Raw genomic sequence first — 16,251 nt, forward strand, 5'->3', positions numbered from 1 at the left:
CCCCCAGACAGGAAGGAAATCAAATAATAGCTTCCCCCAATCGCTGTATTTGTTGTATTTAATTAATATTTTCTTTCTGTTTTTCTACCATTTATTATTATTATTATTATTATTATTATTATTATTATTATTATTATTATTATTATTATTATTATTTATTTATTTTATTTATTGGCAGACAACCTTATCCAGGGCGACTTACAACATAAGTGCAAACAAAGTGCAAAAATACAGTAAGTACAAGGCATCAATCATTACAAATTCAATTTAACTAAAACATAGCAATTCAAAATACATTTTACAAATTCCAATTTACAATTTGCACAGGCAAGTACAGTAAGTGAGGTCCTACATCCTGGACGGTAAAAGCTAAGTGCTGTCAAGATGTTGGGTCACAGTCAAGGGCTACAGGAAAGGGAGCAAGAAGGAAAACAATCAAGAACGCAAGAAGCAAATAAAACTCAGTGAAGTGCTATCTAGCAGGGATAAAAGGACTAATATTAGTACTGTCGGAAAAGATGCGTCTTGAGATGACACTTTAATTAATTAAATAACCTAGTGTTTGCATGGAGTTCCAAAGTATTAATTATATTAAAGGTCAGATTACAGGTATGAACTAACATATTTTATGTGAATTAAATCAGGTTAACTGTAGAAAAATAAACAAACTACAATAGTATGGTTTCCTAAATATAATTCACCCACTACAAAAACAAACTGGGAAACATTGCTTAAAAAAAAAAAAAAGAAAAACATGAGGAGTAAAAAAACATTTTCATAATTGTAATGTTTCAGTGGTCACAATGGAGATGCAGTTATGAACCAGAGAAGCTTGAATTAATTTCAAGGTCTACATACAACTGACATTCAGATGTAACATTGTATATACATAATTAATTATACATTTCAGAATATGAGCACAAAATAGTATAGTTTAAGTATTAATTAATGTGCCCTAAATAGAAAAGATTAAACTCCAATGTGATTAATTTGCCTTCAATGAGACATTTGTAAAGCATGGTCTTTACATCAAGTACAAGTGAGAGCTCTACCAACTTTTGTGTTTTGTTTTGGGTTTTGGGAAGCGAGTGAATTGGTTGCAAGTGAATTAAGGAATAAATTAAATACATCCTCTTAGAAGTCAAATATAGACCATGGACATGACTAAAATGTGATTTCAACATACAATTAGGCTGAAGCAGGCTTATATTTAAATAACTAAGCGCACAAACCCTGTACTGTCATTTCTAGTCTTTAGTGTCACCTAGTGTACATTTGGGGAAGTTTGCTAGGACACCTAGTATAAAAAGGAATACAAATTTGAAAGTTTAATAAAAAAATGCGTAAGAAGTCAAATATAAAATTGTATTGATTAGAAATCAATGGGTGGTTGTCAAAAATGTAACCATCACCTGTCATAACTCAAGTTCAATCAAATAAAATCCTTACTGTTTTCTCTATGGTGAATCAATGTTATAAAACAACTCTGGAAATATATAGGCTAACTGAGAAATATATATTAGCATTGTATCAAATGAAGGGTGTGAATATTTTCTACTACAACTGCACATTGCCAGTCACAGATTCCCCCAAATGACTACTGTTAATAACGAACAGAATTACTGAATGATCAACAGAAATATGAATAATGCTGAAAAATAGTGAGGAAGACCCAGGCCATTTTTAAATATTATTCCAAATGATTTGTGGTTAAAAGGAAACTGAAACACTTTACACAACAGCCCATGTAGTCAAGTTTTTTTGTGAATTACTTTAACGTGCGCTAAATACATATTAATATAAATATATGAGTGTGACTGTAAGAATGCAAACCACTGTAGCAAGATTATAACAGATAAACAATTTCACAATGTGTTGACAAAATTTGCAAAATAATTTGTCTTTAATGCAAATGTCTCTCTGCATACATTTAGTATGCAAGGCTATAACAGCTAAAGCTAAAATAGAATGTGGGGTATTTAACATGCCAAACAATATAACTTATTATAATGAACAAACACAGAGATGCAGTAATTTCCGCTTAATTTAATAAGTTATTTGTTTAATTAATCTATAAATAACTTGTGTCCTCAGCCTTTATACATTGGTGATGTATGGTGATCTATAAAACTAACTGGATTGGGAATCCTCAAGACCAGGGTAGTAGCTTTGTCACCTGTATACATGATGGTCTGGAGCAGACCAACAGTTAAACACAACTTCTGTGCTGTGTATTAAAACTGTGACTGCTGAAATTATTTTAAATTGGATCCAGGTCTAAGGATATACTTTAACCTCTGTTCTGCGCTTGAAGACCTGGACTACAAAACTCACAGCTGCAGTTCGATTGATATTAGGACATTTTAAACCAAATCAAGGAGAAGTCCAAACAGGAAGCACAAATGTCTTTGTTGTATGCTCCAAATGTGTACAAATACAGATACAATTACAATCCATATTGTCTTCCTCTTTTCCCAAAAAGTGTATATAGTATTATGGCTTTAATTGTTATTAAAATGTAACCTTAACCTTAACCTGAACCTGAACCTGAACCTTAACCTTAACCTTAACCTTAACCTTATACCATTTCCGTAACTGTTAAATCGTTATTGCTATGTTTAGAACAATCACTTTGTAAACACCTTTTCTGTCTCTGCTTAGGGATTCTATACAATTTCAGTTTTTGATCTTGTACCAGTATCTTAGCGCTGTCTAAATAAATAAATATATATATATATATATAAATATATATATATATATATATATATATATATATATATATATATGTATGTGTTTCATCGTGTTCTTTCTCTTTTCATTTGAGGAACTAATGTGCATTTCAAAACAACATGACATGGTAAAAATACATGCAAATCACTGATTATCCCTTCCCAGTGTGTGTAGCAGTGAGTGCTTTATAAGGTAGTTGTAATGCCACAGCAGCAAGGAACTGAAAGCATAGTTTACTGTATAAAGTATTGTTGCTGTCAGAGCATTCAGCCTATGCTACGAAATTTTTTCAACCTCTGCTCGTCCATACATATTAAGATGTGGGTTTATTTAGTAGCATTAGCTTTCAACATGATTTACTGTAATAATTCAACTAGGGACTGTGCCAGCAGCTTTCAGGGTGGGGTGAGAGGTGTTCGTGTTCAAGGAGATATCATAATTGGAGGACTATTTCCTTTGCACACACAATTCAACAGAAATGATAAATTGCCAACTGCTTTTTCCTGCTCTTCGTAAGTAAAATTAAACATTAAAAACAGACATATGTGTTTGCAATAATCTATGTATCCATACTTCTGTTTATACTTACATCTTTACCTGTTTATAAGCCATATGTTTGAATTGATTTAGTTTTAAAACAGCTCTAAAAATGGAAGACATGGGGAAAGGTTGGAAGGAATATATATGCAGACTGTGTTTTTTAGGTTGTCTGAATAATTGACATTTGGAAATGTTGAATGCATATCTCAGATAAATAAATAATAACTTCCATTTAACAAATATCAACAAAGTGGTGGTAAGATCTAAAAAAAATGATTAAGCAAACAAATAAAGAATGTTTATATCTATCTTAATGTTTTACACTTATATTTTCATAATGCTTTTTTTTTGCATCTAGATTTGATATTCGGATGTTTGTCAAGTCACTAGCAATGATTTATACCATTGAAATGATTAACAATTCTTCAATGCTAGCTGATGTGAAACTGGGCTATGAAATCTATGACACGTGTGGAGATGTCAGCATGGCAATCAAAACAGTTTTAAAGCTCATGGATAATGAAGGTGATTCTGCTAAAAACTGTTTTCCACTGGACAGTAATTTCAGCAGCTATGATCCACATGTAAAAGTAATCATTGGAGAGAGACATTCAGAAGTATCAATTGCAGTGGCTCGTTTACTAACTCTGCTCTATATACCACAGGTATGGTCACCTATATTTAAGCAGTTTAATATTATATATTCCTAAATATCAATATATAACTTTAAAAAACAACAACACATAAATAAAAAATAATAATATTAAATACGTTCTGTGAACCTTATGTATTTCAATTTGTATAAAACATTGTATTAAAGCATTGTGAATGATATTCCTACATTTATTAAATAAATTTTAATGCTGAAATATTCGATTTACTTATAATTTCTTAATATTTAACCTATAAAATGTAAACTGTCTAACTGCTGAGGCAGTGCAAGAAATAAAAACTGAATTATGGATGACACTTTTTGCCAAATCTTTTATTATTTAATGTCATTATCTTGAAACTATGCATCTGAAAACTGTTCATATTCTTTATCTTCTCAGATTAGCTATGCATCAACAAGTGAAGTTCTCAGCAGCAAGACCAAATTTCCAACTTTTCTGCGTACAGTCCCAAGTGATGCTTGCCAGACGAAGGCTATTGCTGAACTTGCATTGCATTTGAACTGGAAAAGCATTGGAGCCATTGGAAGTGATGATGAATACGGCAAATATGGAGTTGAATGTTTGATGGAGCATGCAACAGACCTTGACTTGTGTATTGCCTTCAAGGAGATTATTTCAGCAGATTTTTCAAAAAACAATAATAACACTCGAACTGAGTTACAAAAGATAATTAATACAATCATCAACTCATCTGCTGAGGTTATTGTAATTTTCACTCAGGAGTTAAATGTTAAGATACTGTTTGAAGAGGCCATTAAACTTGATATAAACAGAACCTGGATTGCAAGTGATGCATGGTCTACTTCGAGTCTTATATCGAGCATGAGGGGTATTGAACATATTGGGACGATTATTGGTTTTGTTCCCAATAGAAATGAAGTTCCTGGATTTAAGGAGTATTTACATAATTTAATTATACAAGAAGAATATAAGCATATTGGCTTTTTCTGTGAATACCTGCACTCTTATCCTCTGTGCTCCAACTCAGCCTCTGAAGATAAAGGAAACTGCTCAATGAATTTGTATCCAAATGTAACTGGAAGCTGTGCAGATATAAATTGTCTTACTAATTATATTGATACTGATGAGTGTTACAACACATATCTTGCAGTAAATGTCATAGCTAAAGCTTTGCAAAGCCTTTTAAAATGCCAAAGTAAAACATGTGACAGAAAATTCAAGTTCTCAGCCTGGGAGGTACGTGCAATACACTTTTAATAACTATTATTATTTCTACAGTTTAAAAGATCTATACTGAAAATGCTGTGATCTTACAATAATGCCAGAGGTCAGCCCTGTTCTTTGTTTTCATTTGCCTTAAAAAAAAAATGTAAATGTAGGAAAATATTGGAAAGTAAATCTATGTGGTAATAATATTATTCACTGGTATATCACACATTATTTGTAGCATGCTTTGATATGTGTCCTGTGTGAATCTCACTCACACTGTTATTAATTACTTTGTTAATTGAAATGTCTCTCATTATTAACTTTGAACGAGTGTCTGCACCTGAAAATAGCAATTGTTGCTTTCTATTTTCAATACTTCTTGAGCATTTATTACAAAAATAAATGTATTGCTTTTGATGATTCAGTACTAATAAAATGGTATAGGTTATATTATTTGACTAGAATAACTAAATGAAACTAATTAGTAGACATTTAAAACATCATATTAGTATCTTGGTTTTGTAAAAATATTAAATTACTTGATGGCCATACTCTCTTTTCTTCCAGCTACTGGAAGAACTAAAAAAAGTAAAGTTTACACTGAATAACAGGACACACATGGAATTTGATCAAAATGGAGACCCCAGTGTGGGATATGATATACTTGGTTGGAAAGCATCAAATGGATCTGTGGATATCGTGCAAATTGGAAAATATAGTTACTCTGGAGAATTAAATTTGACTGATGACTTTCTGAAACCATTGGAAAATGTTACGGTATGTGTTTGCATTATATTGATCCACGAATCTGCTTAATTAGAGAAATTTAAATGTACTATTTAAGCATGTGTTTTCTTTTCAGATAACATATGCTAACTGTTCCAAATCCTGTGCGCCAGGACATGAATTAATTGAAACAAAGCAAAAGGCCTGTTGCAGTGTTTGTACTGCCTGTGAGAAAGGATTTTATTCCCCTGGAGAACGTAAGTGACCCAGTATGATTTCAATCCTAATGTTTGGGAGGTAACCATGTGGAGTGCATATGAACACCGCTGTCCCCAGTGAGGGGTGGCATGATACATGGGTGGGTTTCTGAGTATTGCCAAGGGTGGAGAGAAAGTTTAATGCAAAGCAGCATTAGTAATATTCTTTATTTGATTAAACCTACACATGATTACACCTCTTTTCACAATACATTTTTGTGTGTGTTTTCAAGTGAATACACTCACCTAAAGGATTATTAGGAACACCATACTAATACTGTGTTTGACCCCCTTTCGCCTTCAGAACTGCCTTAATTCTACGTGGCATTGATTCAACAAGGTGCTGAAAGCATTCTTTAGAAATGTTGGCCCATATTGATAGGATAGCATCTTGCAGTTGATGGAGATTTGTGGGATGCACATCCAGGGCACGAAGCTCCCGTTCCACCACATCCCAAAGATGCTCTATTGGGTTGAGATCTGGTGACTGTGGGGGCCAGTTTAGTACAGTGAACTCATTGTCATGTTCAAGAAACCAATTTGAAATGATTCGACCTTTGTGACATGGTGCATTATCCTGCTGGAAGTAGCCATCAGAGGATGGGTACATGGTGGTCATAAAGGGATGGACATGGTCAGAAACAATGCTCAGGTAGGCCGTGGCATTTAAACGATGCCCAATTGGCACTAAGGGGCCTAAAGTGTGCCAAGAAAACATCCCCCACACCATTACACCACCACCACCAGCCTGCACAGTGGTAACAAGGCATGATGGATCCATGTTCTCATTCTGTTTACGCCAAATTCTGACTCTACCATCTGAATGTCTCAACAGAAATCGAGACTCATCAGACCAGGCAACATTTTTCTAGTCTTCAACTGTCCAATTTTGGTGAGCTTGTGCAAATTGTAGCCTCTTTTTCCTATTTGTAGTGGAGATGAGTGGTACCCGGTGGGGTCTTCTGCTGTTGTAGCCCATCCGCCTCAAGGTTGTACGTGTTGTGGCTTCACAAATGCTTTGCTGCATACCTCGGTTGTAACGAGTGGTTATTTCAGTCAAAGTTGCTCTTCTATCAGCTTGAATCAGTCGGCCCATTCTCCTCTGACCTCTAGCATCAACAAGGCATTTTCGCCCACAGGACTGCCGCATACTGGATGTTTTTCCCTTTTCACACCATTCTTTGTAAACCCTAGAAATGGTTGTGCGTGAAAATCCCAGTAACTGAGCAGATTGTGAAATACTCAGACCGGCCCGTCTGGCACCAACAACCATGCCACGCTCAAAATTGCTTAAATCACCTTTCTTTCCCATTCAGACATTCAGTTTGGAGTTCAGGAGATTGTCTTGACCAGGACCACACCCCTAAATGCATTGAAGCAACTGCCATGTGATTGGTTGGTTAGATAATTGCATTAATGAGAAATTGAACAGGTGTTCCTAATAATCCTTTAGGTGAGTGTATATATTTATATATAATGTAATAAATTCTCTGAGTTGCAGTTTTAAAATGTGTCCTTTATTCCACTCTACAGAAACAAAGTGTCTCCCCTGCAAAGAAAATCAATACTCGTCTCCTAGGAAAGACACATGTTTGGACAAAGAAGTTGTTTTCCTGCAGTGGGATGATGGATTTGCTATTTTTCTGGTAGTATTTGATATAGCAGGGATCATCGTCACACTCCTGATTGCTGTTCTGTTGGCTAGACATTTGAAAACACCAGTTGTGAAATGTGCTGGAGGTTATTTTTGCTTTGTGATGCTTATTGCACTATTGGGAAGTTTTTGCAGCATTTGGATGTTCATTGGAAAACCTACTACACTAACTTGTCAGATTGGCCTCCCACTGTTTGGCATTTCATTTTCCCTCTGTGTTTCATGTATTTTAGCAAACCTGTTTCAGATATTTGTTGGTTTCTCATTTGACATTAAAATCCACAAGTCAAAATGGTGGAACAATCCATATTTTATTATCATGGTCTTTACAGGAATTCAGGTTATATTATGTGCTATTTGGCTGAACTTCAGTCCACCTATGGCTCACGAAAATAAGGACATTGATAAAATGATTTTGATTGAATGTACATTAGGATCAAAACTTGCTTTTGCGGCAATGCTTATGTATATTGCTTTACTTGCTATGATCTCTTTTGTATTTGCCTTCAAAGGAAAACATTTACCAGACTTGTATAAGAATGCTAAATTCATAACAATAAGCATGCTGATTTTTTTTACTGCCTGGATCCTTTTTATCCCAGTATATATCAGTATGTCTGGAAAGTATTTTGGAGCAATTGAAGCTGCTGCCATATTGGCATCAAACTATAGCATACTATGTTGCCATTTCAGTCCTAAATGTTACATTATAATATTTAAGAAAGAAATCAATGTTGAAAGTGTAATTGTAGATCATATTAGAAAGCATTATGAAATGAAGGGCATACGACCAGTTACATCACAAAGTTAAAATATTGTAGCCATGTGAAGAAAAACAGAGATATGTACTTATCTACATCTCTCCTTTTCCAACATGATATATGTAAATTTAGTTAATCACTCTTTCCCACCTCTTAAACTATGTTTAATGTTTTTAAAGGGACTCAATTTTTGTTATAAACTATACATGTAGTATGTAGGAATGTCAGAGGCAAGAATTAGGTAAAGTACAATTTCCCTTATTTGAGAAGTTAAACATTTAAATAATAAGGATGACGACCTAAGCCTGGGTCGATGTTCTAAAGGTAAAATGTCCAAATGAAAGAGTTTATCACATTTGCATCCCCCCACTCAGATACACATTCCCTAACTTTACCACCGAACAGGTCATCTGTAAATTCAAGCACATTGTCCCCTGTTTATCTTTCACTCTCTCAGTACTTTTGCTACTCCTGTTTCCTGTCTTACTTAAATAAAAATAATTACAAACTGTTTGATACTTTACTATTTTTTATTTATCCTAAACTGCTTAAAGTTTAGATATTGGGTACCTTTAGTTCTCATATCAAATATTATCTGTAGTGTGTGCATACTTGCATATGTCTTATTTGTGGAAATGCAGTTCAATCAGGCATCCCTGCAAACACTCACTGACTCAGAAGTATTTCATGCACTTAAAAGAAACCTGTTAAGCGAGTTTGTGTGTTTAGAAGGTTCATATACAATACAACAATAACAGGTGTATGAGATGCGTGACAACCATGAGCACAAAAATAAAACTTCCCTAAAAATAACGAAATATTCTAATTAGGGAATTTGTGATCACAAGTATAATACTTTGATATGTTTTGTTGTTGTTTTCAATTACCAATTCAAATTAACTTTGTTTACATATGCTACGTACATATATATATATATATATATATATATATATAAATGTATGTATATACAGTGCCTTGCAAAATTATTCTGACCCCTGACCAATTCTCTCATATTACTGAATTACAAATGGAACAGCAGTTCAGAGTATTCAGCCTTCTTGGAGAAGGTGGGTATGGTGCTCGATAGGGTGCAGCCTACCGACTCTGTAGTCTTATTAGGGGACTTCAATGCTCACATATGGAACGATGGAGATACTTGGAGGGGGGTAACTGGGAGGAACAGCCTTCCCAATCTGAACCTGAGCGGTGAGTTGTTATTGGACTTCTGTGCTAGTCATGGATTGTCCATAACGAACACCATGTTTGAGCACAAAGATGCTTATAAGTGTAATTGGTACCAGAGCACCTTAGGCCGAAGGTTGATGATTGACTTTATAGTTGTATCATCGGACCAAAGGCCATATGTTTTGGACACTTGTGTGAAGAGGGGGGCAGAGCTGTCAACTGATCACCACTTGGTGTTGAGTTGGATCCGACGAATGGGACGCCGACAGGATAGACCCGGGAGACACAAACAAGCAGTGAGGGTCTGCTGGGAACTTCTGGCTGACGACACTGTGAGGAAAGATTTTAACTCCCACCTCCGGACAAAGTTCTCCTGTATCCCGAGTGAGGTCAAAGACATTCAGTCTGAATGGACCTTGTTCAAGACCTCAAATGTGGAGGCGGCCTCAACAAGCTGTAGCATGAAGGTGGTTGGTGCCTGTCAAGGTGGCAACCCTAGGACCTGCTGGTGGACACCGGCGGTGAGGGAAGCTGTCAAGTCGAAGAAGGAGGCCTTCCGAGCAATGCTCGCGTATACACTCACCTAAAGGATTATTAGGAACACCTGTTCAATTTCTCATTAATGCAATTATCTAACCAACCAAACACATGGCAGTTGCTTCAATGCATTTAGGGGTGTGGTCCTGGTCAAGACAATCTCCTGAACTCCAAACTGAATGTCTGAATGGGAAAGAAAGGTGATTTAAGCAATTTTGAGCGTGGCATGGTTGTTGGTGCCAGACGGGCCGGTCTGAGTATTTCACAATCTGCTCAGTTACTGGGATTTTCACGCACAACCATTTCTAGGGTTTACAAAGAATGGTGTGAAAAGGGAAAAACATCCAGTATGCGGCAGTCCTGTGGGCGAAAATGCCTTGTTGATGCTAGAGGTCAGAGGAGAATGGGCCGACTGATTCAAGCTGATAGAAGAGCAACTTTGACTGAAATAACCACTCGTTACAACCGAGGTATGCAGCAAAGCATTTGTGAAGCCACAACACGTACAACCTTTAGGCGGATGGGCTACAACAGCAGAAGACCCCACCGGGTACCACTCATCTCCATTACAAATAGGAAAAAGAGGCTACAATTTGCACAAGCTCACCAAAATTGGACAGTTGAAGACTGGAAAAATGTTGCCTGGTCTGATGAGTCTCGATTTCTGTTGAGACATTCAGATGGTAGAGTCAGAATTTGGCGTAAACAGAATGAGAACATGGATCCATCATGCCTTGTTACCACTGTGCAGGCTGGTGGTGGTGGTGTAATGGTGTGGGGGATGTTTTCTTGGCACACTTTAGGCCCCTTCGTGCCAATTGGGCATCGTTTAAATGCCACGGCCTACCTGAGCATTGTTTCTGACCATGTCCATCCCTTTATGACCACCATGTACCCATCCTCTGATGGCTACTTCCAGCAGGATAATGCACCATGTCACAAAGGTCGAATCATTTCAAATTGGTTTCTTGAACATGACAATGAGTTCACTGTACTAAACTGGCCCCCACAGTCACCAGATCTCAACCCAATAGAGCATCTTTGGGATGTGGTGGAACGGGAGCTTCGTGCCCTGGATGTGCATCCCACAAATCTCCATCAACTGCAAGATGCTATCTTATCAATATGGGCCAACATTTCTAAAGAATGCTTTCAGCACCTTGTTGAATCAATGCCACGTAGAATTAAGGCAGTTCTGAAGGCGAAAGGGGGTCAAACACAGTATTAGTATGGTGTTCCTAATAATACTTTAGGTGAGTGTATATACAGTATATTAATAATATATAAGAATCTTAGATAAGAACATTGTGTAGAAGCCAGCGGTGATGGTAGTGTTTGACTTTATATGCTTTGGCCCAGCCTACCTACAGTGAGGGGAAAAAAGTATTTGATCCCCTGCTGATTTTGTACGTTTGCCCACTGACAAATAAATGATCAGTCTATAATTTTAATGGTAGGTGTATTTTAATAGTGAGATACAGAATAACAACAAAAAAATCCAGAAAAACCCATTTCAAAAAAGTAATAAAAAATGATTTGCATGTTAATGAGGGAAATAAGTATTTGACCCCTTCGACTTAGTACTTGGTGGCAAAACCCTTGTTGGCAATCACAGAGGTCAGACGTTTCTTGTAGTTGGCCACCAGGTTTGCACACATCTCAGGAGGGATTTTGTCCCACTCCTCTTTGCAGATCCTCTCCAAGTCATTTAAGTTTCGAGGCTGACGTTTGGCAACTCGAACCTTCAGCTCCCTCCACAGATTTCCTATGGGATTAAGGTCTGGAGACTGGCTAGGCCACTCCAGGACCTTAATGTGCTTCTTCTTGAGCCACTCCTTTGTTGCTTGGCTGTGTGTTTTGGGTCATTGTCATGCTGGAATACCCATCCACGACCCATTTTCAATGCCCTGGCTGAGGGAAGGAGGTTCTCACCCAAGATTTGACGCTACATGGCCCCGTCCATCGTCCCTTTGATGCGGTGCAGTTGTCCTGTCCCCTTAGCAGAAAAACACCCCCAAAGCATAATGTTTCCACCTCCATGTTTGACGGTGGGGATGGTGTTCTTGGGGTCATTCCTCCTCCTCCAAACACGGCGAGTTGAGTTGATGCCAAAGAGCTAGATTTTGGTCTCATCTGACCACAACACTTTCACCCAGTTCTCCTCTGAATCATTCAGATGTTCACTGGCAAACTTCAGACGGGCCTGTACATGTGCTTTCTTGAGCAGGGGGACCTTGCGGACGCTGCAGGATTTCAGTCCTTCACAGCGTAGTGTGTTACCAATTGTTTTCTTGGTGACTATGGTCCCAGCTGCCTTGAGATCATTAACAAGATCCTCCTGTGTAGTTCTGGGCTGATTCCTCACCGTTCTCATGATCATTGAAACTTCACGAGGTGAGATCTTGCATGGAGCCCCAGATCGAGGGAGACTGACAGTTATTTTGTGTTTCTTCCATTTGCGAATAATCACACCAACTGTTGTCACCTTCTCACCAAGCTGCTTGGCGATGGTCTTGTAGCCCATTCCAGCCTTGTGTAGGTCTACAATCTTGTCCCTGACATCCTTGGACAGCTCTTTGGTCTTGGCCATGGTTGAGAGTTTGGAATCTGATTGATTGATTGCTTCTGTGGACAGGTGTCTTGTATACAGGTAACGAGCTGAGATTAGGAGCACTCCCTTTAAGAGAGTGCTCCTAATCTCAGCTCGTTACCTGTATAAAAGACACCTTGGAGCCAGAAATCTTGCTGATTGATAGGGGATCAAATACTTATTTCCCTCATTAACATGCAAATCAATGTATAACTTTTGAAATGCGTTTTTCTGGATTTTGTTGTTATTCTGTATCTCACTATTAAAATACACCTACCATTAAAATTATAGACTGATAATTTCTTTGTCAGTGTGCAAACATACAAAATCAGCAGGGGATCAAATACTTTTTTCCCTCACTGTATACACAACACAGATTAAGGGTATTTATTTAATTTCAGTTTAATTTACTTACACATTGTCTGTATTAAAATTATGTATGTATTTAATTATTTTATTTTATCCTATATTTTTAGTCTATGCTCAAACTATTTATTATTTAGTCATTTATGCCACGAGGAGAACAAGTGATGTATTGTTTTTAGGTTTTTCAAATGCTTCTGCTGTATAAAGTAGTTCCTATCTCCCCTAACTTATACATAAAACAGAAGGTTATTGGTACCTAGTATGAACAGGAAACAGGAACAATATCCTCATACATTTTAATTTTGTATTCTCTGTGCTGAGAAATCTCAAAATATTCTGCTTCGGATATGGAAGTTTTGAATCACCAGTTACCTAAATCTGACTTATTCTGCAAATCTAGTGAAATATTACATAAAACTAAACAGTGTAATTCCTGTACGGGAAATTAGGTGGCCAATTTGACTGAACTGAAAGGCTGAAACTCCTCCTTGACGTATGTTGCATATATGCATGTGAGCAAGTGTTTAGTCACATGGCATCTCAGCTGTGGGATGATCTGCAGACCAATGTCAGGGATGCTCCTTCTGTCTCAGCCTTTAAATACAGGTTGAAGACTTATTTCTTTAGTTTAGAATTTCCTTCCTACCTGCTGACGATTGTTTCTGGACATATTGCACATTAACCCAGGCTGTATTCCTCACCCCTCCACTCCAGGGGGAAGTCTACAGACAGCTACATTGTATAAGAGCTGTCTGATCTTCCTCCTGCCTGTTTATGGCACATTGCCTGGAAGGGAGGCAACCATTAGGCCTAGGCTGTAAGCTGTGAACCCGCAGAGATTATTTTTTTTATGCTTTAATTTAAATTACTGTTATATTTTCTTTTTGACAACCTTGTAAAGGGCGCTTTGACAAATAAAAAAATGATTGACTGACTGATTGTTAGGGTGACTCTGTGTGTGTGTGTGCTTGTTGTAGTTTATGTGAAAATGTGTGTGTTGTTCAGTTGTGTAGAGGGGCACTGACAGTGTGTTTTGTTGTGTAGTGTTGCAGTGACAGTATGTGTGTGTTGTGCAGTGTGGCAGTGATGATGTGTGTTGTATTGTGCAGTGTGGCAGTGTGTTTGTTGTCTTGTACCGTGTTGTGCAGTGAGTGTTTGTGCTCTGGAGATGCTATCCAGCCTGCAGCAGGAGTACCAGCGCACCACGGGCCAACCCCCCATCAAGGAGTGGCCCCTGCAGCCATAGGCCGCCAGCTCACTGACCACACACTAACACACACTCACTGCTCAGCAAAAAATATGTAGTAAACCTGTACAATTTCTTTGTGCCGCTGTGTTATTGTCCTGGGTGTCAGTTTGCTGAAGAATGGTTTAGTTCTGTCTGGGCTGAATTTTACAAAAGAAAGTCACCTTTTATCTGATCGTCACAACAGACTTGCTGATCTGTGAGGTTCTGTACTTCTGATCACATCAGAAACACAGATCGGTTGGTCCAGTTTGTTTCTTCTCAGGTGAAACAGCTGACCGGAGCTCGTCTATCATGCATATCGGTGGGCCTATTTGATTTGACAAATGTGTAATGTTTGTGTTAATGTCTGTCTTATTGTATTGTCAAATTAAATGATATCAACAGTATCGAACCGTTTCCATCAAAACTAAAAGCAAATATTTGAATTGCCCCGTGTTGCTGTGTGTCTTCTGCACTGTTGCGCCTCGAGTAGCTGTATGTTATCAAACAGTGAGCAGCAGGTGCAGTGTTTGTGTTTTGGAGAGGAGCAGCAGTCAGGTCTCACCTCTCACTGCAGACTGGCCCTCTGGGAGCTCCTCTCTGGTCCCTCGCAGGCTCTCTGGATCTCATCTAACAGCATTTTGTACACAAATGTAGTGTTGTATTTATTATATGATACATTAAATGTAATTACTGGACCTGTGGCTCGCTGAGACCAGTCGACATCAACACTTAAGATTTGATTAATTTATTTCAGTTCAATTTATTGTATGCACTGAACGTGAACAAAGAGCATACATCTAATTTTGTGGTGTTTGTCTCCACCGTGTGGCCAGAGTAAGAAGTGCACACGAGTTTAAAGAGTGCCCAAAGTACAGCAAATGACAGCATAGTGAGAGATACAGAGGAGCAGGTGTGAACGTTACCCTTCAAATGAAAAAACGTAGATTGCTCCGTGTGCAGGCAGAGCAGATGTGATGATGCACAGTCCCGGACGAGTAAGTGAGGCTGCAGACTGCGCAGTGCCGGTGCACTTTACCATCATACACACGACGGGGGGGGAGAACAACATTGCAAACCAAATTATTGCAAACTATACGTGATGCGTAACGCAATCCACAATAATGAAACCCTAACCCTTGCAAGAACCCTAATCAAATATAAATCCCTTTGAAAAACATTATAATATTACTCAATGCATATTTGCATTTAAAACCAAGCAGAAACCCTACCATCATATCAGATCACCCTAGCCTGAACGTTAACAGATGAAAAATCCCTTTGCAATTGCATCCCAGTTAAACAATCCCAATTACAACAGTGGATCTTAACCAGGGATCTGAGACATGGCAGATTCTTCCAGGCCAGTGTTTCTTAACTGGTGGAGCCATCCAGACTGGCAACAGTTTGTGCCCGTTACTTTGTCCCCAGTGGCTTAAAACCTCACCAATGAAAGTAAACGTGCAACTTTATAAGCAGATGCATCTCCTGATTAATGAGCTCAAAACTACTAGCTGTCCACTTACTCCCACCAGTTCTTCGTCTTTTCTCCCACCTTAATTTTAAAAACGGAAGAAGGCGATTGGCAACATAAAAAAAAAAATACTGACAAGTGTCTTGGTGATTGGACTCATAAAAATGGATTGACACACATACCCAGCACAGTGATTGACTGCATTTAAAAACGGATTGAATTATATTTTTGTTCTGCTTCGTTGCATGCTGAAACACTGCACACTGTCAACCTACACGATACAAATGCAATGCCTGAAAAAAGACTATAGTGCTATAGAGCCATTTTAAGAGGGAATTGTCTTCCATATGCCTTGTGGT

At 37.8% G+C, this 16,251-nt stretch overlaps 2 protein-coding genes across 2 annotated transcripts; both read left to right on the forward strand.

The window, feature by feature from the left end:
- Nucleotides 1–2,931: 2,931 nt before the first annotated feature.
- On the forward strand, nucleotides 2,932–6,025 carry LOC136759165 (G-protein coupled receptor family C group 6 member A). The gene is made up of 5 exons (XM_066714043.1): nucleotides 2,932–2,975; nucleotides 3,629–3,935; nucleotides 4,323–5,141; nucleotides 5,682–5,891; nucleotides 6,014–6,025. Exons 1-5 carry the CDS (start codon nucleotides 2,932–2,934, stop codon nucleotides 6,023–6,025), a joined length of 1,392 nt encoding a protein of 463 aa, XP_066570140.1.
- Nucleotides 6,026–7,605: 1,580 nt separating this feature from the next.
- LOC136759173 (G-protein coupled receptor family C group 6 member A-like) lies at nucleotides 7,606–9,003 on the forward strand. Its single transcript, XM_066714055.1, has one exon. It carries the CDS (start codon nucleotides 7,606–7,608, stop codon nucleotides 8,560–8,562), a length of 957 nt encoding a protein of 318 aa, XP_066570152.1. The 3' UTR covers nucleotides 8,563–9,003.
- The last annotated feature ends 7,248 nt before the right edge of the window (nucleotides 9,004–16,251 follow it).

Source organism: Amia ocellicauda, chromosome 1 (assembly GCF_036373705.1).
Source record: "Amia ocellicauda isolate fAmiCal2 chromosome 1, fAmiCal2.hap1, whole genome shotgun sequence".
NCBI classification, from domain to species: Eukaryota; Metazoa; Chordata; class Actinopteri; order Amiiformes; family Amiidae; genus Amia; species Amia ocellicauda.

Excerpts from the sequence above, each read along its gene's own strand:
- LOC136759165 (XM_066714043.1), top strand. The coding sequence starts at position 2,932 with ATGCCACAGCAGCAAGGAACTGAAAGCATAGTTTACTGTATAAA. Across the intron at positions 2,976-3,628 it reads AGCATAGTTTACTGTATAAA|ATTTGATATTCGGATGTTTG; the intron begins GTATTGTTGCTG and ends TTTTGCATCTAG. Across the intron at positions 5,142-5,681 it reads TCAAGTTCTCAGCCTGGGAG|CTACTGGAAGAACTAAAAAA; the intron begins GTACGTGCAATA and ends CTTTTCTTCCAG.
- LOC136759173 (XM_066714055.1), top strand. The coding sequence starts at position 7,606 with ATGTGTCCTTTATTCCACTCTACAGAAACAAAGTGTCTCCCCTGCAAA.